This window comes from Rhinopithecus roxellana, chromosome 6 (genome assembly GCF_007565055.1).
Source record: "Rhinopithecus roxellana isolate Shanxi Qingling chromosome 6, ASM756505v1, whole genome shotgun sequence".
Lineage (NCBI taxonomy): Eukaryota > Metazoa > Chordata > Mammalia > Primates > Cercopithecidae > Rhinopithecus > Rhinopithecus roxellana.
The window spans coordinates 120,877,452-120,898,953 of NC_044554.1; the positions used below are offsets into that span (position 1 = coordinate 120,877,452).

General features: G+C 37.1%; 1 protein-coding gene across 2 annotated transcripts in view; it reads left to right on the forward strand.

Annotated features, from left to right (window-relative positions):
- CDK14 (cyclin dependent kinase 14) overlaps nt 1–21,502 on the forward strand; it is a 598,852-nt gene that overhangs the window by 492,148 nt on the left and 85,202 nt on the right. For both annotated transcript variants that reach the window (XM_010354653.2, XM_030932371.1), the window contains 2 exons: nt 14,213–14,352; nt 19,711–19,854. In XM_010354653.2, the coding sequence (XP_010352955.1) occupies nt 14,213–14,352; nt 19,711–19,826 (256 nt within the window). In that variant the 3' untranslated portion in view covers nt 19,827–19,854. The remainder of the gene's footprint in view (nt 1–14,212; nt 14,353–19,710; nt 19,855–21,502) is intronic.

Consider the following 21,502-nt stretch of genomic DNA (forward strand, 5'->3'; position numbering starts at 1 on the left):
TGGATCATGTCCAATGTGCAAGGAAATAAACATGTGAAGAAAGAGTTCTGTGGAATGTTAACTGCTCTGCTATTTTTCTTCTTTTTATCATGGCCCAAGATTCACCAAAGTTGAGATAAATTCACCATGCCTTCTTTAAAAAGCGTAACAGCAAGGCATTCTTCCTGTAGGAGTCAGACTGTAAAAGGTGATTTCCTTTTACTCCATTTGGTTTAAGCCTGTAACAAGCATTAAGTGAAAAATCTGATATATTTGTTAGGGCATTTATTGCATTACTAAGTTATACTTTCAGTTCTCAGTGAAAGGTTTACTGAGAACATAAACTTTGAAGAAGTTTGTTCAGGATTAAAGATATATATTTTCTTCTCTTTTTGTGAAATAATATTATATAAAATTATGCCTTTCAGGGGCTATTTTTAGCACTATTTATAGTCAAAGGACATACCATTCCAAAACCTCCTTCTGATGATGAGATTTGTAACTTCTCTAGGGTTTCAGAAGAATGAAAGGCTAGGAAGCCACCATTTCTGTTAACTCCATTTACCATAATGCAAATGCACCAATAAGTTAAACTTTTTACCAGAGCCTTTGATGGTGGAAATGTTTTTCACACTGCTTGGGTAATTTGGACTAAATATTTATAACCAATCTCTCTGAAACATAATCCGTTCCTAAATTTTTACATAGATTGAATTTTTGGATAAATGAAGATTTGTATTTAAACTCCCATTCAATCTTTTATCATAAAAAATGAGAGTCATCTGTTTCAGTTAAAACAGTGTTTTAATCAACCACTTTGAATTCAGGAAAATTCGGTAATCTTTATACTCCAAATAGTATAAATATTAAAAGCATCACAGGAGTATAACGTTCACTAACAATTTACTTTGCTTCACTCTTGATTTCCTAAAAACGTTTTAAAACCTGTGAAGTCAGTGAAATAATAAGATGCCTATAATCGATTTAAGCAAGTTATGGAAAGAAAAGGTCAATCTTCACAGCAGTCCTGTGAAGTGGGAGAGGGCTATTAACTTTATCATGGTCTTGTATCCAGAAGTTGGAAAGGTCGTGAGTTACCTAATGCCTTTCAGGTACATTACAATGGGATTTCATACAGGGCGGGTTTGTGTGGTTATGAAGGTCTAGTGCTTATGATAGATAGGCTATAACTATAAATAAAATAACTGGGAAGCTGGAAATCAATTCTGTTGAATACACTTCTTTGGGTTTGAGGATATTCTACGCTGACTTGTGAGGTTAGACTTTTAAGTATTCTGCAAACTTTATTCTTCTGATTATAAAGGTCAATTATTGTAAATGTATTTTTCTTCTATCAAGTCTTCCAGTCAGAGGATTGAAAAGTAATTATTGGTGCCTCTTTTGCTGTTTACTACTTTTTTGAAGTAAAATACTTAACAAAAATTATAAAATCATATAATCACTGGTTCACTAAATCTAGGGATCTTTTCTAAAATACAACTGAGATACGAGTATAATGACTGACAGGTTTGTACTATCCCATATATGAAAAATGCTATTAATGTTTGGGGATCTCTGATAAATCATAGGAAATTTTTTAAATTAGGCTATTTATTCATGTAAAATCATAGTTTAAGTGCACGTGGGTTATAATGTTCTGTATAAATTATTAAAAATAAAACTTCACAACTGAAAACAGTCATTGCCAGTAGGCAGTGGAGAAGATTGCAAAAGGAATTAAAGTGGAATCTCTGCAAAAACAATGTAGCGAAGCAGTTACCCTATTCTCTCCTATAGACAGTAGGATGGAAACATGATCTACTTTTGTAGGAGTTAAATGAAAGTAAGTTTAAATAAATGAGGGCTCTTGTTGAAAAGGATATAACAAGTTCATATATATTAGTCTATGAATATTTTATGATAATGTCTATCAATGGATTTTTGAAAGGTAAATATGAAAATAGTATCACATTAGCACATAGGAAAGGCTGCTATAATTATGTCATAAGTTAACAGATTTTTAAAAGCAGATCACCCTTTCTTTGGTTTTGGAATGAACCTAAACATTTGAAGTCATCTCTTTTTCCAGGAAGGGTAGAAAATAGTGATAAATAAAAATCAAGGCTGGGGAATTACTACCAAGCTAAGCTCTGAAATCCAAAGCAAGGATTTAATATTTTCCTTTTTCTGGCCCACTTTTGGCAGTTTAGAATAGCCTTAAGAATGTCAGTGCTAGCGTTTTCAAAAACTTGATTTATTTCAGATCCTGCTGAAGGCTCTTCAACACTTTCTGTACTTTTCCATCAGGTATAGTTGACTGCAAGGGCAACTGTGTATTGAGTAAGGGTTAGATCTGATGGGAAAACCTAGAAGTGTGGATTTGTATGATTATTCATCTTGTTCACATTAAGGCTAGACTCTCCCCATTGTCCTTATTTAGCATAGGACAGTGGAGGTGTTAACAAGAATATAGAAAGAGTAGTCTCTATAGCAATAAAGTTCAAAATTAAAGGAAAAGGGAGAAATATGGAAAAATGTAATATGTTCTTAAGGAAACCTTTAGGAATAATCTAATAACCCCTTTACCAACTGAGTAATGTACAGCTAGCAATAACTCTTTGGCATAGCATGCAATGGACACTAAGATGTAAGTATCAGAAGTCTGAATACTCTCCATTTTGTAAGCATGACCCTTTGATCATCTGGATCAAATAAAATAATACATGGGAAAGCATTTTGTGAACTGTAGAGCTGCCTGCAAATAGCATTATTCTAATATAGCATTGGCCATCTAGTGAGCTGACCATTATGAGAATGAGTGTCTGCCAGGGAGATTGTGGCATTAAACAATTTCATTAGAATAAATGAATAAGAATTGAGTATTTTTATGTACTAAAACTACAACCTATTTACAGAAACTAATATAAAAATGTTATCAGTTTGTTTTGAAGGGAGGAATCTCATTAATTTTTTTTTTTTTTTTACATTGAGTACAGTGAGAAAGGAAGTCCCAGTGTTAAACAACTCTGTGTCTCTATTATTAATGTAACTATGAGTCTTGCCTCTCATTTCATCACACAGCCCAGCACCTGGGGTTGAGAAGGACGCTGCGCAGGGCTGAATCTTTTCTTCTGTTAGTCTTTATTTTCCCCAAGAGTTCATTCCAATGTCAGAGATTCAATCATGTTCTCCTTGACCAATTCCTGTCCCCTCCTTGCAAAATGAATAAATTTAAGCCTATTTGCTAAAACTAAGTCATTTTTTGAAAAACAAAAGCAGTGTTATGACCATAGTACTCCCTCTAAGACAAAAAGCTTTGATAACAGGGGGTTACATGAACATTTGAGCATTTTGTTTTTGATGTGTAGACAAGAAGACTGCTGCACCTGACAGTTCTGTTCAGTAGTTAAGGAAAACAGACAGACTTGTTTTTATTGGTGGGTGGACTTCTTCACAAATCATCCAGCTCATTTTCAAGCGATCAGATGTCGATTAATTCAGTGGCCAGCACCTGCATTGGCATCCTTGCCACAGAGATGTGTGCTGTCAAATGAAGGGATCCAGGCTCTGTGAAGAGTATGACAGTGCATAGAGTATAGACCCTCCGCATCACTCACTCCAGGTTGGTCGCTCTACTTCCAACTCTGTAAAACAAAGCACACTATTATGCTCCAGACATAGGCCCATAATGATTGTAATAATATCCCGTCACCATATAAAATGCAAGTGAGGAACATTCTAGAACTTTTTGTTCCCATTTAAGCTTTTTATATGGAAGTTTCTATCTCTATTGCATCATCTAATATGTAAATTACACATACCACATTTTTACTCTTTATATCCAGTTTTCATGAGCTAAAACATTAATAAATTCCAGTGGAGAGTTTTATAGAGATTTAGAAGCCACCCTTGGGAACAAAATGTAGCTTGCCTTAGTTGTTATACAGCAGGTGTATCATCAGTTTTAGAGGGAGTCTTTTAGAACGACAGTGTAAAAATAAAACCCTAAATCAAAACAAACATCCATGCAGTCCTATTCTATAAGTTAACTTTAAAAAGGCAAGGGATCAACTTCCTTCCCACTTCAAAAACCAAACCAAACCAGAGGAAAAAAAAAAAAAAGAAAAAAAAGAAAATGACATCCTCCGGGGGATGTATAGTTTGAAGAGGTTTTTTAAGAACCAGGACTTGAACATAAGATGTTTTTGCTCAAAAATGACTGTTGGCTTTTTAAATTTTTGTTTCTCAGGTAATGTGAAACCTCTATAGATATAACCATTGATATACTCAGTACTCAAGCAAACATTCAGTCATTTAGCAGATGTTGTGTCTCCACATTGTATTAGAAATGCTGCCTCCCAGCCGGGTGCAGTAGTTCACACCTACAATCTCAGCACTTTGGGAGGCTGAGGCGGTGTGCACCTGTAATCCCAGCTACCCAGGAGGCTGAGGCAGGAGAACTGCTGGAACCCAGGAGGCAGAGGCTGCAGTGAGCCGAGGTCATGCCACTGCACTCCAGCCCAGGCAACAGAGCAAGACTCTTTTTTAAAAAAAGAAAGGAGGGAGGGAGAGAGGGAAGGAGGTAGGGAGGGAGGGAGGGAAGAAGGAAGGAAGGAAGGAGGGAGGGAGGGAAGGAAGGAAGGAAGGAAGGAAGGAAGGAAGGAAGGAAGGAGGGAGGGAGGGAGGGAGGGAGGGAGGGAGGGAGGGAAGAAGGAAAGAAGGAGGGAGGGAGGGAGGGAAGAAGGAAGGAAGGAGGGAGGGAGGGAGGGAGAGAAGGAAGGAAGGAAGGAAGGAAGGAAGGAAGGAAGGAAGGAAGGAAGGAGGGAGGGAGGGAGGGAGGGAAGAAGGAAGGAAGGAGGGAGGGAGGGAGGGAAGAAGGAAGGAAGGAGGGAGGGAGGGAGAGAAAGGAAGGAAGGAAGGAAGGAAGGAAGGAAGGAAGGAAGGAAGGAAGGAAGGAAGGAAGGAAGGAAGGAAGGAAAATAAATGCTGTCTTCCAGGAAGTAGCTCTCTTCATCTTGCCACAACCAATGGACCTCCTCTTTATCTTTTTTGCACCACCATTTTTTTCCTCCACTTTCCATTCTGTCTTTTCAACTTTGATAGTACTCTCTAGTCTGGCAGACTCCAGGTTTACTTTTCTCTTTGTTTTCAGGAAGGCTTAGAAACTTAGGTTAGATTTTGAAGAAGCATTAGTTACAAGGTTGACTGGAGAGAAGTGAGAGACACTGTTTGTTCCTTTCATTGGTGGTGGAGCAGGAAATTCTGGTAGGTCAGCCCTGGCAGGCCACTGTGCTAACTCTTCCTGCCTCTAGTTCACAATCTGGTTCTTCCGAGATTGGAGGATATTGTCCTAGCGTTAGAGCTAGGACAACTCTTAAAGACAATCTATTCCATCTTCCTCATTTCTGAGGTACAGAAACTAACCTGTACAGGGAATAAGGAGAATATCCTGCTCTATATTTATGGTCTAAGATTGTTTTTCACTATTCATGTTACCTTCTTTCATACATTTTTTTTAAAAAACTGCAAGGAGACAGAGAGAGAGAGAGGGAGAGAGAGAGAGAGAATTTCATGGATAAGGACTTAAAAAATCCAGAAAATTCTTTATAATTAGAAGAGCAGCATACTGTTATTTTCAACTGTATTAAGAGCACTCGTTTCATAGTTATTCGCAATGTAAGATTCTCATACCACACATACTCTGATTTCAGTATTTATGTCTTGTCATCCAGGTTTATAATTTGAAAATTCCTTCTTTTTTTTTTTTTTAAGAGTTTTCATGAACAACAAACATGCTTTTACAGCATAAATGTGGAATGAACGTAACAGTCTCTTGTCTGCTATGTTCCAGGTTTTTCTGACCCCTTGTGAACATACAGGCTCACTGAGTACACCCCCACCAACCTGATGGGCCCAGTTCCATCAGCCTAAGGCAGATTTCCACTCAGTGACCTGGGATAGAACAACTGAAATTGATAGGAGGGCCTCACCACTGGCAGCAACATCTCTGGGTAGGCTGGAGCATCTCTTGAGGCATCATTGGGAATCCCCTCAAGACGAGGAAGTTCTAATTTCAGCCACTCACAGGAGGGCAGCTTTCTATCCTTAATACTTGAATATTCTTTGTGAAAAATCTGCAGTATTCCATCTCTCTAAATGGCTCCATCTTCTGAATTTTTATTATAGTCCCCCTGACCTGGCCCTCTCACATGGCCCAGTGTTCATCCTTCTTGATCACAATGTAGAACCATCCAAAAAGATTGTCCAGTTCTCTTTTGCTAAACAGTCTTACCCTCCCTCCAGCCTATGTCAAACACTGATCAGTTTTCTGTTTATATAATTTTGGCTTTTCCAGAATGTTGTATAAATGGAATTATATATCTATAAGAGGCCTCTTGCCTCTTCACTCTGGATAATGCATTTGAGATTTATCTAGACGTTGTGTGGTGAAAAAATGTCAGCCTGAATCAACTTCAGATAATTAGTTTTTGAGAGTAAATAGAGGTGACCTAACAGAATTAGTTTTAAAAGAGAGGGATGGGGCAATGAAAGAATACCAGGGAGAAAGACCTAAAAATTATAAGTGTAGGTGATTATTTTGTGATTATTCCAGGGAGAAAGACTTAAAAATTGTAAGTATAGATGATTTTATAGTAACTAATTAAATTGCGGGGATTATAAATATACACCTATAGGGAAAAAAAAAATCTCTTCTACTACTCCTAGTACTAAAAGCCACCTAAAATGCTGGATAAAAATACACCAAGCACATGATTTCAGATGCACAGCTGAACCAAGAAGAAAATAGGTAAAATCTCCGGAAAGGCCAAGAATGAAGAAAGACAGGAAACCAGAAGGGTAATCAAATGCTGAAGTTGCCGCTGCCCTGAAGTTGTTGTCTAAAATAGAAACATGGAGCCACTTGGGGATCAGGAAACAAGGCCTTCGGCCTGAAAAATGTAGGGAATCAGAGCTGAGATTCTCCACATAGAGTGGGAACCCTCAAAGAACATTAATGGGCTTCAGTAATGTAATTCAGCCTCAGTAATGGATTCAGGAATAACTGCTTCCAACAAAGAAAGACCACAAGGACAAGTGTTGGTGCCAGCCTTCACTCTGGATGGGGATGTAAAAGTCTGATATGAGAATTTCTACATATTTATGTTTAAATTTACACAACTTGAATGCTCTTGGAAACCAACAGCAAGAACTTGGAGTACCCATGTATTGGGAGAGTCTCAGGCCTTTTGACGGAAGCAAAAGAAAATCCGTATGGAGAAACACATTCTCAATCCAGGCCCCTCAGGTTTCCCATGGATTAACATTAGACAACCATGGGCTTACAATCCAAAATTATAAAGCATGTGAGGAAAAAGTTTTTGCAAGTGAGGATCAGTAGCAAAAGCAACAAAATTGAACTCTCCTCTCACCCAACATTTTAAGTATTAGGAGTTATCAGACCTACAACTGTGTTTAAAATGTAAAGAAATAAGATCATATAAAAAACTTAAGAGACTATCAAAACTGAATAGGCAAATTTGTCACAGAATTGAAAAGACCTTATAAAATCAAAATGAACAGAGGAAATAGCATATTAGATGCAATCGATTAGATAATTCATTGAACTGAACGATGGCTCTGAAGTAATTGCCCAGAATGGAAAACAGAGGGACAAACAGATGGAAAACATGAAAGAGGAAAGACATGGACAATTTACTGAGATTGCATTGCATCCAAATTACAAAACGAGAGAAGAGATAGAGTTGGGGAAAGATAATATTTGAGGGGTAATGTCTGGGATTTTTTCTTGAATTGATGAAGAGCATGAAACCTCAAATTCAGGAAACACAGTGAGTACCAAGCAGGTTAAATGAAAAGAAGACCTAACATTGCGATTGCAGAACTCTGAAGAGGAAGAGAAGAGCACTAAGAGGCAGAAACAACAGACGCCTATGGAATAATGTATTCAGAGGGTTAAGGGAAAATGCCTTGAACCTGCATATAGAATTATTAAATATATACCCAGCCAACCCATTATCCTGTATGTGAACAAAACAGAATTCACCACCAAATGATGCTCATTGAAATAACTGCTATCGTTTGTATTTCTGGTACAAAAAATAATCTGGGAGGCAATGTCTGAAACGTGAAAAGAAAGGTGATTAAATAAATTAGTAAACATGGGTAAATAAAATAACATTAACAGTAATAATAATAATGTCTAATATGTGTCCTTAAAAAGCACAGAAAGTAGAAATAAAGTATTAGACAATAATAACATGATAGATGGGACTGTGTCATCAGAATTAAAGTATTGCAATATTCTTACACATGAGCGTAAAAATAAAATTGAACTCTAAATTTTAAGTTAAATAGAGTTAAATATTAAAAAGTTGAGGAGCCATCCCCTTGGAGAACTGAGAGTGAAGATATAAAGTATGGAAATTTTATTTTTATATCCTTGATGTTTACCATCAAGGATACTAAGACACTAAGCCAACCTACCCCAAGAGAGGTCACTGCTAGCTGCAGGTTGGGCAGTTCTGTAGTGTTCTTGGTCATGCATTTGCAAAGTTTCTGAAGGGCAGTGGAGATTACCAGGCATACAGCATGACTTCTGTGCAAACAGATGAATTACAGAAAGTCATTACTATTCTACCAAGCAGCTCCATGAGAGGGGTTAACTAGGACACATGAGAATCAAATTAAAATCAGGAAAGCATTTTACAAGAGTTCTGACCTAAATGGGTAAACCTAGGGGAACTTCCTTTCTGTTGCCTCATTACTGGATTAAAGAATTGATCTTGCTTTTCTGGAGGTTCGTTTCATGTCCTGTTACTCCCATCTTCATACTCCAAAGCACTGAAGATTTCAAGTGTAGTATAAAGTGTGGTACATTGAAGTAGACTTCAGTTATTTTTACATCATTTCTGTATACTTTATTCAAAAAGAAGTTTTAATTTTTAAATAACCCTACTGAGTGTTTTTTTAACTAACGTGACTCAAATGAATTGGTCAGGTCATGTGAAGTCACACACAGGATATTGCAGTCAGTATGACCTTAAATGAATGTTAAAGGAACTTGATGTTCTTACCCAATAGTGAGAATATGTGAAGCAACTTACAACGCCGCTCTTGCGAGAAAGAAGGCATCCAGGTTCTGAATGATGGTACACTGCCATTTATCCAAGCCTGTTGATAACTGGTTATGTTTTGTAAAATAAAATTTCTTGGAGAGGCTAGTTGTTGCATTAAATATTATTGTCATCATGCTGCTGGTTTTGGGAGAGCTCTAGTGTTCATTGTCCAAGCATTAAAGTGAAATGAAATATGAAGATGCAGTGAAGTTCATAAGATAAAAGTGAAATGGAAATGTTAGAAGCAAGCAGTTTTTCTCTTTTGGAGCAGTATTGTCCTACACTGCAACTGCACTTCCTAGACACCAGCAGTCAGAGAAACAATTCTTGCAATAAATAAAACCGGGCTACCTGATGCAATTGCCTTGGAAATGGAACTTTTACAACAGGACCCAGTTTATCAAACATATTAGCCAACTTGTAGGCTTAGTGAATGATAAGTCTAATGAAGTATTGATGAGCATTTTTACCAGGCCTCAAGCTTGACAGAATTGAAACCTCTGTGTTTGGATGATGATCAGCTTGTTTGAACACTCAGCAAAAGATGCTTGTTTGTCCAGACGCAGTGGCTCACACCTGTAATCCCAGCACTTTAGGAAGCCGAGACGAGTGGTCACTTGAGGTCAGGAGTTCAAGACCAGCCTGGCCAACATGATGAAACCCTGCCTTTACTAAAAATACAAAAATTAACCAGGCGTGGTGGCACATGCCTGTACTCTCAGCCACTCTCAGGCTGAGGCATAAGAATCGCTTGAACCCGGGAAGCAGAGGTTGCAGTGAGCCAAGGTCATACCACTGCACTCCAGCCTGGGCAACAGAGTGAGACTCTGTCTCAAAAAAGACAAAGAAGAGAGAAGCTTGTTGTTCAACAATTAAAGCATGTTTACCATTCGTATGAGTTGACCTTTCCTGAAATCATGCAGTATTATGTCTTCTTGAAGTCTATTCACATTCTTGAATCTCATCAGTATATAAGGAATATAGAGTTATTGGGTGCCAAAATACCCAGCACAATACTTATATGTTTTTAATGTGCTACCGAATTAAAAACCTAAGAACTGTGAGCAGTCTAGGCCTTCTGTGATTTATTCCTTCAGTCATTTCAAACATTAATAGTGGTGCCTATCTGGCTATTTGCCTGCTACTATATGTTTATAACTGCCACATTTAAAACAGTGTACATCAGATTTGTGTACCCATTGATTTTGCTGGCTTTCATCCAAGTCTAATGATGATTTCTTAATGTCTTTTTATAAATCTCATTTTGTGCTATTATGAAAACCTCCATTTTGAAAATCACAAACCTCTGGTTGAAAAATTCATACAAAGTCCGCATTGCACAGAAGCACATATCTTTAATGTCTGTCTCCAGACCAAAAAAGTATTAAAGTTAATTTAATGTCTACATTTGAGATGCAACTTAAAAGAGAGGATCTGAAGGAAGAGTGGGAGAGCTGTTAAGTATTTTTAGCAAAATGTATTTGTCTTGTTTAGGACACATGCTCTTTAGTAAATATTTTTTAAGGTAGACATGCCTTATGATTGTAGCTGAAATAATTGTTAATAATACAATTTTTGAAAATCTTGTAATTTTTTTGCGTATCTATTGGAAGTTGTTTACCAGTTGTTATTATTTCAAATGTGATTTTTGTTCGTCTCTTTCCAACCTCTCTTGCAAAAAGAGAAGTTAACTTCTGGTAGTGAATTGAGCAGAAATGTAATATTTTTTAAGCCTGTTGAGCTGTATAACTTAATATTTGCATACTTAATAATCTGTTTTATTATACAATCAATGAAATGGTCATGTCTATTGATGTCAGTTCAACCGTATACTTATACTGTCTGGATTGTGTGTTTCCAGTTTTGTGGGAGAAACAATTTGTCAGTGTTCACCAGCTTCCAAAAACTTGTGAACGCTTAAACACCTAAATTGATAATGAATACAAAAAAAGAAGAAGAAAAATTAAGAGGAATTACTAATTACATGGAAATAGAATGCATAGCTTCTTGAAGTTATACTTCTAAAATAGTTCTATCTAAAATAAACTCAATCCAAAAGAAGACAGGCAAAGAGAAAAAAGGTAAAGGAGGACAAAATAGGATGCAAAATTAATCTGGTAGCAGTAATTCCAAATATATCAATAATTGCAAAATGTAAATGGACTAAACTTTCTCCTTGAGAGACGGGGATTATTTAATTGGATAAAAATTAAACTTAGCTAACTAATATTTATGAAAGAGACACCCTAATATTACATGTATGAAACATTAAAAATAAGCAGGTAACAAAAAGTATGGCAGGCAAATACTAAACAAAAGAAGCTGAGGTCATTATATTGTATTAATGTAAGAATAAAATGAACTTTAGCCTAGAAAGCTTTATGAAAGATAAAAAGTGTCATGACATAAGGATTAAAGACTGAATTTACCAAGAAGAGATAATAGTGCTAGACTGCTATGCACTTAATTACCCAGCCTTATAATATAAAACAAAAATTGATGAAATTGCAAGGAAAGATTGAAAAAGATCTACCATCACATGGGAGATTGAGAACCACCACCACCATTCTGACAATCTGATAAGGTACACTTATGACTTCAGATAAAACTTCCAATTAAGATATCATACATGGATTGCCAAAAGTATCATGTCTTAACAACTTAGGTAGCCTGAGAAAAGAGGTTCTAGTGGTGACAAAAGCTCTGATGTCAAAAATGCATGTGGAAACTTAGAATAAAATTTCTAAACTAAAATTTTATATAACAAATATTTATATATTAACTAAATATCACAAATGAAAATTTGGTTATTGGCATATTAAAGTGTAGTCAATTTAGGGGGAAATGGGATTGTCTTATATTGATGAATTCCTTATATGAGACATATACATTACATTTAAATATAGTCAACAGTTTACTCCAGACACAAAGATACAACTGTAAGTGTTTATAATTCTTCAAGATAATGAAACCATGCTTCAGATATGATTCATGGCTTTTTGGAACTGGAGGGACTGCAGACATAATGTGGTTCATCACTATTTTTCAATAGATGGGAAAACTAAGATCAAAAATAGTATGTATTGCTTTGTATTGCATGTGTTTTACTTTCTTGACTTCTGAGTTAAGTACTTGTACACCAAGTATTGCAATCACCTTTCTCTTCTTGTATTTACATGCAGTGTAACAACATACAGTTTGGGCGATTAATAATATTCCTTTTTTCTTTTAATAAAAGTTGTTTGTCTGAGTTTAGGAAAATGATAACAGTATTAAGCCTGAGACTCAGATCTAGTCCTAATCTGGTTGTTCTATTTTATCAAAACTATATAAAATTGATATGAAGGTACTGTTCACCATAATTAACTATGAACTGTACATTCAGTGCAAGTGTAACTTTTAACCATGAAGCCTATCTCAAACTTTGCATATGATTTTTTAAAATATGAATGAAAAGTTGTACTAGTGATAAAGTCTTGGGAAGAGGAAGGAATAATATGGATGGCCCTGTGCCCTCTTAAAGGGGGAAAAATACCTGTTAAGAATTTTGAGAATGCTTTCTTTCCCTGTGGACAAATTTCTCTCTTCCAGGGAAAGACAGTTACAACCAATCCATTGATCCATTTTTTTCATGAACAGCCTTTGCAGCAGTCACACATTGAACCCATTTGTGAGGCCTTCACATAAGAAGATTTAGAGAGAAAGTCTCTTAGTTTGCATCTTTGTGGTAATATTTTTCTTTGCTTTTCCCCTTTTTCTTTCTCTACCCAAATCCATTACCTCGTGTTCTCTTCCTACCCCCATCCCCAACAATTTGAAGTAAATACTAAAGAACTAGTTGAGGAGGGGAAGGAGGAGATTGTTGGTCATTGAGGAAACATGTTTTGTTGGCTAATTGTGTCTTGAGTAGCTTCAAGGATTTTTAAAGAAATACCTACTGGAAGGTGCAGCCACTTTGGCTCCCTCACCCACTTCTGGCTGCTTCTGAGAGTCATTGTACATACTGCACTGGGTTTCAGAAACTGGAGAATCCATTGGGAAATGCCTTTAAAATAACCTGTGAGAGAAAGAAGAGCATGGCATATGCAAACCACTTTAGAGTCAAGGAGTTCTGGATGGATTTGAATCTCCTCTCAACCTGCTACCTGAGTAATCCACTGCCATCTCTGACTCCTACTTGGCTTCCACCACTAGAAAATAGCAACTGTGAACCTTCTCAGACTATAATAAATATGAGTGTTAAAAGTACCTGGAAAAGTGCCTGACACATGTTCAACTATCCAGAAATGGTAGCCATTATCAGGAATACTTTTATTATCATTATTATATTAATTATCCAGGCTTGATTGCTCTGAGTAGAGAAATAGAGGTTCCATGAAAAGCAAGGCTGAGCTGGACTGAGAAGTGCTGCTACCCATTTGAAAGCTTATACCACATGAAAGACTATTGTTATGCTTTTTTCTGTAATCTTGAGACACATATTTTCTATCTACTGTTGTTTTAAAGGTCATCTTGAATTGATTCAGCCCTATATCATCTAAGCACATCCCCTTTGCTAACCTGTATTTTAATATTATGATAGTTGATATTTGACAGGGCACTGTTTCAATAATGTTATTTATATTCAATGCAAGAAAATGTAAATTCTTAGAGGAAAAGAAACTTTCATAACTGGAGAGTTTAATAGCAGTTTTAGTTTAATTCTCTTAGGTATTTATTATTAATTTTCTATAAATATATCCAGGTGTGGGTGTAGTACATAGATTCTATGAACAAATTCTAGCAATTATTTGATATGTTGTCTTCTGAAATTTTCTACCGCTGGACCTAGTTTTATCTTTTCTGAAAGTATCAACCCTTTGCCTATAGCAGAAATATTTTAAATCAGTTATACTGTGATACCTAGAGTAAAAGTAACTTTGAAGTAACAAATACTCTAAGAACTAGTGTGCATTTTGCTTCTGTTTATTTTCAGCAGGTAATTTGTTTTTCTAGCCAAGAATAAATTGAAATCTGGAAAAATTAGGTAAGCTTTATGTCTTATTTAGTGGATTTTCTTGTTTGGTCTGATGTCTCTTTTTTGCTCATGTTTTTAGGCTCAGCTATGTGAACCATGCAGAAGACCTGGCCTCCAAGCTCCTACAGTGTTCCCCAAAGAACAGACTATCGGCACAGGCTGCCTTGAGCCACGAGTATTTTAGTGACCTGCCCCCACGGCTATGGGAACTCACCGATAGTGAGTATGACAAATCCACAACATCCAGTCCAAGCAGAGACATCATTTTATTTTAGCATCTGTATGTAACGTGTATACAGAGATTCACATATTTGTGTGTGCACAAACAGAAGATAATGTATGTTTGTATGTGTGTGTTTGCGTGTGTGTGTGTGGAGAGAGAGAGAGAGAACAGGGGAAGGGGGGCCATGTGTGTATATATTTAGTGGAATCCTGCCATTCATTTGCTAGCTTACCAGACACAGGAAGAAAATGGATTCCTTTTTTGCTATCTCTGCTCTGCAGTCTGCAGCTGTGCATCTTTGTATTTGATTATGTGTGTGTCCAAAAAAATGATCTGAGCAGTCATAAAGGAAAAGGAAAATATGATTTACATATTTAGTGCTTTATGCATACAGTACTTTTTAACTGGCTGCAGTACACAGAGGAGAAGATGATTCATTTCTGTTTGATTCTCAGAGACCATCTTGGTTGTAACAATAACCTTAAAAAGGGCAGCTATGCAGCGAGCTGAGGAACAGAGTTGGCAATTGGCTAATGCACTGAATTGTCATGTACAGACTGAAGATGTATAATTCATTTTAACTGCAAATGCGCTTGGTATCTGTATAGACAGCTCTTCTCTGACTCTTTTAAAAGAAAACACATTCCTGGGTGGGTTTTGTTTTGTTTTTATAAAAGTCTTCATATTTATACAGCCTTTAAAAATTACATTTTAAATATTTGGGGGAGGATTTATGGCTGGGAGGATCTCAGATTTCTTCCAAAGTGTGAAACAGAATTCTTGTGAAATTTTGTACAAACTGTTACCGTCAGAATATTTTTGTTCAATGGTGATATGTTCTTTCCCAAGAACAATTAGAGATATTTCTTCTATACTCTTTTCTGATTGCCTTAAAAATTAACATACCGCATATATACATTAATATTTATCATGTGTTTATTAATCCTTGGTATACATCACTTACAGTAGACATACGATTATTTCTTCATTCTCTTGGATTTTAGACTTCTTTCACCCATCATAATATTGGATTCTCATTGATGGCAATAACCCTTTATTTTGGAACTAAGTTCTAAGTACAACTCCTCTTGGGTATTTCTATCCTAAATCTTTTTTTGATATCCCACGTTTATTTCTCATTACTTGTTTTTAACCCTAAAGTGACTATAGATTAGTCTACTACTCCCCTTAACGCTTAGCAAATCCTCATTAACATTTCACATATTTCCAGCCCATATTTACTCAACACTCTGCCCTACTTCCTTTCTAAAGACTACTCACTGACTATTACAACAGCTACCCCCAAATTTTTTTAAATTAAAAATTAAATCCCTATGGGAAAATAATTTTTCTATACTGAAAACAAAAATGATGTAAATAGGCTCACTAGTTTAAGGCTCATCACACTCAAACATATGGTTTGTTTTCCCGTTTGGTGTAACTTGTAACTTGATATCACTCCTTGGTGACATCTCAATCCCATCTGACTTGATGATTGAGTTTAAGCCAGGATTTTGATGGTCTATGAATTCTGAATTCTGTAGTAGTACTTTTCTGTTAATATGGACTTATTACCCACTTGCCACTTAGTTTATCAGCCAGTGGTTAAATCCAGTTTCTATCAGTGAGTAAATGCCTACACATTATCACTCGGCAGCAGACTGCCAAGGGAGACAGCCTTGTCCCCGTCATTAACAAGCACAATGTATGCAGAACACCAGAGGGGAATTAAAACCACAAAAAATACCTCAGGGGGGTATTTTTAATATGAGAATTTAATTTGTAATTTCACAGATTAAGAATTTTGGCTGCATTAATCCCTTTATCAGCTCACAGCAGGCTATTTGCAGAAGCATAACCATAAGGCGATATTCATTGGCAGAAACACGTCTTTGCATAACGTTAAACATCAGGAGCAGTGAAACCTTTTGAAGGGGGGAGAATAAAGATGAAAAATCATTATATTTTTAAAGCAAGATTCTACTAAATGCCTCCAGTAACAATTTTGAGTTATAGAAATGCATTTCTGTGTCTAGAAGATAATCATTATGAAGCATAACTCCAGTTGCAAGAAAGGACAATCCCAGTATTAAATACTATGGTCATTTCCATTTAGAACAACGTGGCTGTACTTGTAAACATGTTTACAAAACAAAGAATTCCCAGACTTTGGAGACTTTGGGAATTAGTTTCTTTAAGTGAAATGACTGCTTTGGGTGACTTATTGTCTAGGTTAGTATTCTGCAGACTGTATTTAGAAGTTTTTTTGTATTTTTATAATTAAATTTCACATTAGCATAGAGTCTTGTAAAAGTTCACCATCTGGCAAAGGCAGCAGTGGCGGTGGCAGCAGTAGCAGCAGCACCTGTAACACCCTTACGTGCTGCTTTTTCAAGGAGATTTGAAAGGAGGTCCACCTGGAAAGAAGTGTTACAGGACCAATAAATGGATTGTCTTAGCAACCAAGCTGTAGTTTAGGAACCTTGCTGTCTCAGTTTGGTCACACTGCAATAACAAAATACCATAGACTGGGTGGCTTAAACAGCAGACACTTATTTCTGTTGGGGATGGGAGGTCCAAGATAAAGGTGCCAGCAGATTCGATTCCTGGTAAGGTCTTTCTTCTCAGCTCGTGAAGGGCACCTTGCTGTGTCTTCACAGGGTGGAAAGACCGATCACTTCCTCTTCTCACAAAGCCATTAATCTCATCATGATGGCCCCGCCCTTATGACTTCATCTAACCCTAATTACCCTCCTAAAGCCCCATCTCCAAATGCCATCACATTAGGGGTTAGGGCTTCAACAGATGAATTTGAGGACGGACACAATTCAATCCATAGCACTCTCATTCCTAAAGCTGGCTCATAGCACTTTCTAAAGAATTTCCACAAGAGGAAAACACTTATGCAAGCAGGAAGCAAAATCAGGTTAAAAGGAGAAGACGGGAACAAAAATAAGTTACAAGTAGATTTAAGCCTTCTTGGCCTAGTGTAATATATCAGACCCCGAGAGAAGGGCATCAAGTGTTGTTGGAGCCTGAGTAACACAGAGCCCTGCAGTCATTTCATGGATTCGTATAAAAATGAAATTATGGGCTTATGTCAGACACATGCTTTGCAATAATACATACTAATGTAATATCTTTCTTTATTATACTATTCCTTAAAATCTCATCAGGTTACATGGTACCAAAATTTAGAAGTAATGTATTAGTGTGCCATGAAGCAGGAATTATAAAAGCAGAAAGCAAGAATAATGGTACAGTTATCTGGAGACCTGGCTGTTAAAGCTGGGTAATTCTGGTGGCACCCTGTTATTCTCCCTCTGTTCTGAAACCCCAACAGCTTTGTCCCACTTCTTCTCAAATATTTAATTGCGGGGAAGTAAATGGAGGGCTAATTTAGAAGAAATTCATTACTTTTCCCAAATACACCACAGGGCATTCTCCTGTGTATACTATCAAGTTACATAAATAATTGAAGCTGTACTACCCTTGTCAAAGTAAATGAACAAAATACACTTCATAGCACAGAGTCCTTGATTTTATTACACTCATTTGCTAATTCACAAAACTCAAATTCAGTGAAAGAAGGCCAACAAATCGGTACAGTGTGAAGAGCACTGAACTGGGAATCAGACCACCTGGATTGCAGCTTCAGCTCCACTGTTAACTAGCCAGGGAACTTTGGACAAGTGCCTTAGTCTCTCTGGGCTTCCCATTTCTCAGTTAAGGAGCGAGTAAGATGGACACAGTAGTCTCCAGGGACCTTTCTAGCTCTAGAGTTTGTCGATTTTCTCACATATTCCTGTATATGTTCTATAGATTGTCCTAGAACAGCATAATGCTCTTAATGTAGCTCTGTGCCATCTTTTTAAAAATAAAACAGGTGCACCCATTTCAGATGTAAGATTTGCTGCCTTCATTTCCTAGACTTTTATTCTGTTTTGAATCCTTTCCAACCAGGCTTTTGTGTCCACAATGCCTGGCTTTCGAAGCCTCTATCCATTGGTCTTTTCCCAGCCTATCGAAGATTGAGTGCAATTGACAACCATCTCCTCCTACTAATACTTCTTTTGCTTGGTTTCCAGGACAGTATTCTCTCATTGCTTTCCTCTAGTTTAGAAGGCCAAAGTCTCCTCTTCACGTTCCTTTGCTGATTTCTCTTCATCTGCCAGACCTTTCACATTAGAGTGTCCTGGGACTGAATCCTCAGATCTGTCTATCTGCATGGACTCCCTGGAGCCTAGATGATCTCATCCCATCTCATGATTTAAATATCATCTGTACACTGACAGTTTTCAAATTTCCATCTCCAGTCCTGTCTTCCCTGACTTGACTTGCATATCCAGCTGACACTCAACATTTCCATTTGACCATCTAGTAGGCCTCTCACACTTAATCTTATCAAAACTGAACTCATCTTTCCCCTCAAACTTGCGCCTTCTCTAGTCTTACCCTTGTCAGTAAATAGCAGCATCATTCTTCCAGTTGATGGAAGCTATCCCTAACTCATCTTTTTTTGGTTCCACTCCACATTCAGTTCTTCCACAGACCCTGTTGTTGCTACCTTCACAGTATATCCAGGATCATGCCACTTGTCACTTCACTGCTATCACCCTGCCCTTCAGTCACTCACCATCTTTCAACCACATTTTTACAGTTACCTCCTACCTGGTTTGCCTGCTTCTCTTCTTGCCTCCTTAAAGTCAGCTCTCGCTGTTTCCTATTCTTATATGTATGCTTGCTCTAGACATATGCATGGCTTGCCCTCTTACCTCATTTGATTCTCTCCACCAGTGTCCCTTCTCAGGAGAGACTTCACTGACTTCCTTCCACCCTAAAACTTCCAGTTTGTCTTCCCTGCTTTATTTTTCTTCATAACATTTACCACTATTTAATGTATTATATCTGCTTGGTTGCTTATTGCCTGTCTCCCCCAACTGGACTCTATAACAACAGGGATTTCCTTTCATTCTGATTTATTTGGTACAGGATTCTGAAATTCCCAGAACAGTGTGAGGTTCAATAAATATTTTTCCAATGAATGAAAGAATAGCACAAAGGAAGGGCAAAATATGTTGTTTCCCAATCTAAGTTCATTGTTCTAGATCAGAGAAATGTGGGAGATAGTCTGAGCTGTGGTTCTGAGGGAAAGACAGACCGTCCTATCATATGTTGGCTTATGTGTATAAATGTGTGTATGCCTGCGACCACCTGGCATTTCAAAGATCAAAACATACCATGATGTTCAGTGTGCTGGGCATCCAAACTTGCATCTCAGTCTCCATTAAAAAAAAACAACGATTATAAATGTTTATACGTATATAAATGAAAATTTCGTATTCTGTCCACAGTGTCTTCTATTTTTACTGTCCCAAATGTGAGATTGCAACCAGAAGCTGGAGAAAGCATGCGGGCCTTTGGGAAAAACAATAGTTATGGCAAAAGTCTATCAAACAGCAAGCACTGACAAGCAGCACATTCTCAAGAGCACACAGGTAAGATGACCTGCTTTACCAGGAAAGTAGTATTTAATGGATATTGAACAGATTCTTTAAGTGAAATATTTCAGACTCGTTTTTTCACCAACTATCCTATGAGTCTCTTGTGTACATTATGGCGTTCATCAGACCTTCTGTTGAGATAGAATGCTCTCAGTTATTTCCTCATTTTCAGGCACCTACTAGATTCTAACTAAAATTATACTTTATCTTATGCTTTTATTTATGTAGTCATAGGCAAACCATTTTAGTTGTAAGCAAGTCATTGTAACTACTCACATTCCTCACAGAGATTAGAAAAAGGTTCACTTTTGGCTGTATCTAAGCCACAGCCTACTTTCTTTTGTCCACTCAATTTTTCTAATTAGTTGTTCTCATTTTAAAATGGGGAGATTATACACCAAAGTCTAGATTTCTGGTTTTCCTTGAAAAATAAGCAACTCCAGCAATATCGCCTTTGCATTCCTACCAGAAGTGTTTGCGTGAAACTAAATCGTTGGTGCCTCCTTTGGAGGGGATGTAGACTCCCCAGTTTAGTTTAGCTCCCATCTGGGCCACTTCACCTATTTCTGATCCCTGTCTGGCTCCTGGTACGGACCTTATCGTGATGAAGCTTTTCTTTTTTACTATCAAATTCTTTATCCTCTACTATTCTGCAGATAGGAAGCATAATCTAAACATGGCAACCTCTAGCCATGTCAGCCTGGCCCAGTCATCACATCACGTGTGCTACATAATGACCAGCCTGGGATGGCAACTTCTGAAAAGGCCGTATTTCTTGATTGCCAGATGGAAGTGCCTAGTATTTTTGGAAAATGTTTAGTATATATATAATTTACTTATATATTTATATATATATGTAATTTACATATATATAATTTACTTACATATATATAATTTACTTATATATATACATACACATAATGTAACACAAGTCTCTGAAACAAATAGAGAACAAATGTTACTGTGGGGAAGGCTTTTTATGTGCTGATTTGTAGAGAAAAGTGTGTGTTTGTTCTGATATTCAGTAATTAAGTGTTCAGGCCAGGCATGGTGGCACATGCCTGTAATCCCAGCACTTTGGGAGACCGAGGAAGGCAGACTGCTTGAGCTCAGGAGTTCTAGAGCAGCCTGGGCAACATGGTGAAAGCCCATCTCTACAAAAATACAAAAATTACCTGGGCATGGTGGTGGCATGTGCCTATAGTCCCAGCTACTTGGGAGGCTGAGGTGGGAAGATGGTTTGAGCCTGGGAGGCTGAGGTTGCACCACTGCACTCCAGCCTGAGTGACAGAGCCAGACCCTGTCTCAAAAAATAAATAAATAAAATAAAAAGTATTCAAGTAACTCAAAGGATATATGCAGCATTGCAGTAGTTCCTCTTCCTTCCTCCCTCTCTTAGTTTGAAATATGTTAACAGGCTAAATTGATAGCATGGTAAAGAGAGAAAATTTTAAACTATACATATTGTCTTGTGGGTAATCTGCCAGTATCTTGAGCTACTTCTGGACTTAGCTTTTGAATACCCTCAACATAGGGGTCAGTTTTGGCCTATCAAGGGCATGGTAGCAATTTATGAATGATTTGGAGATAAAAGGTTTCCAGATAAAATATGATGAATAAATGACAGTCAGAAGATGTTACT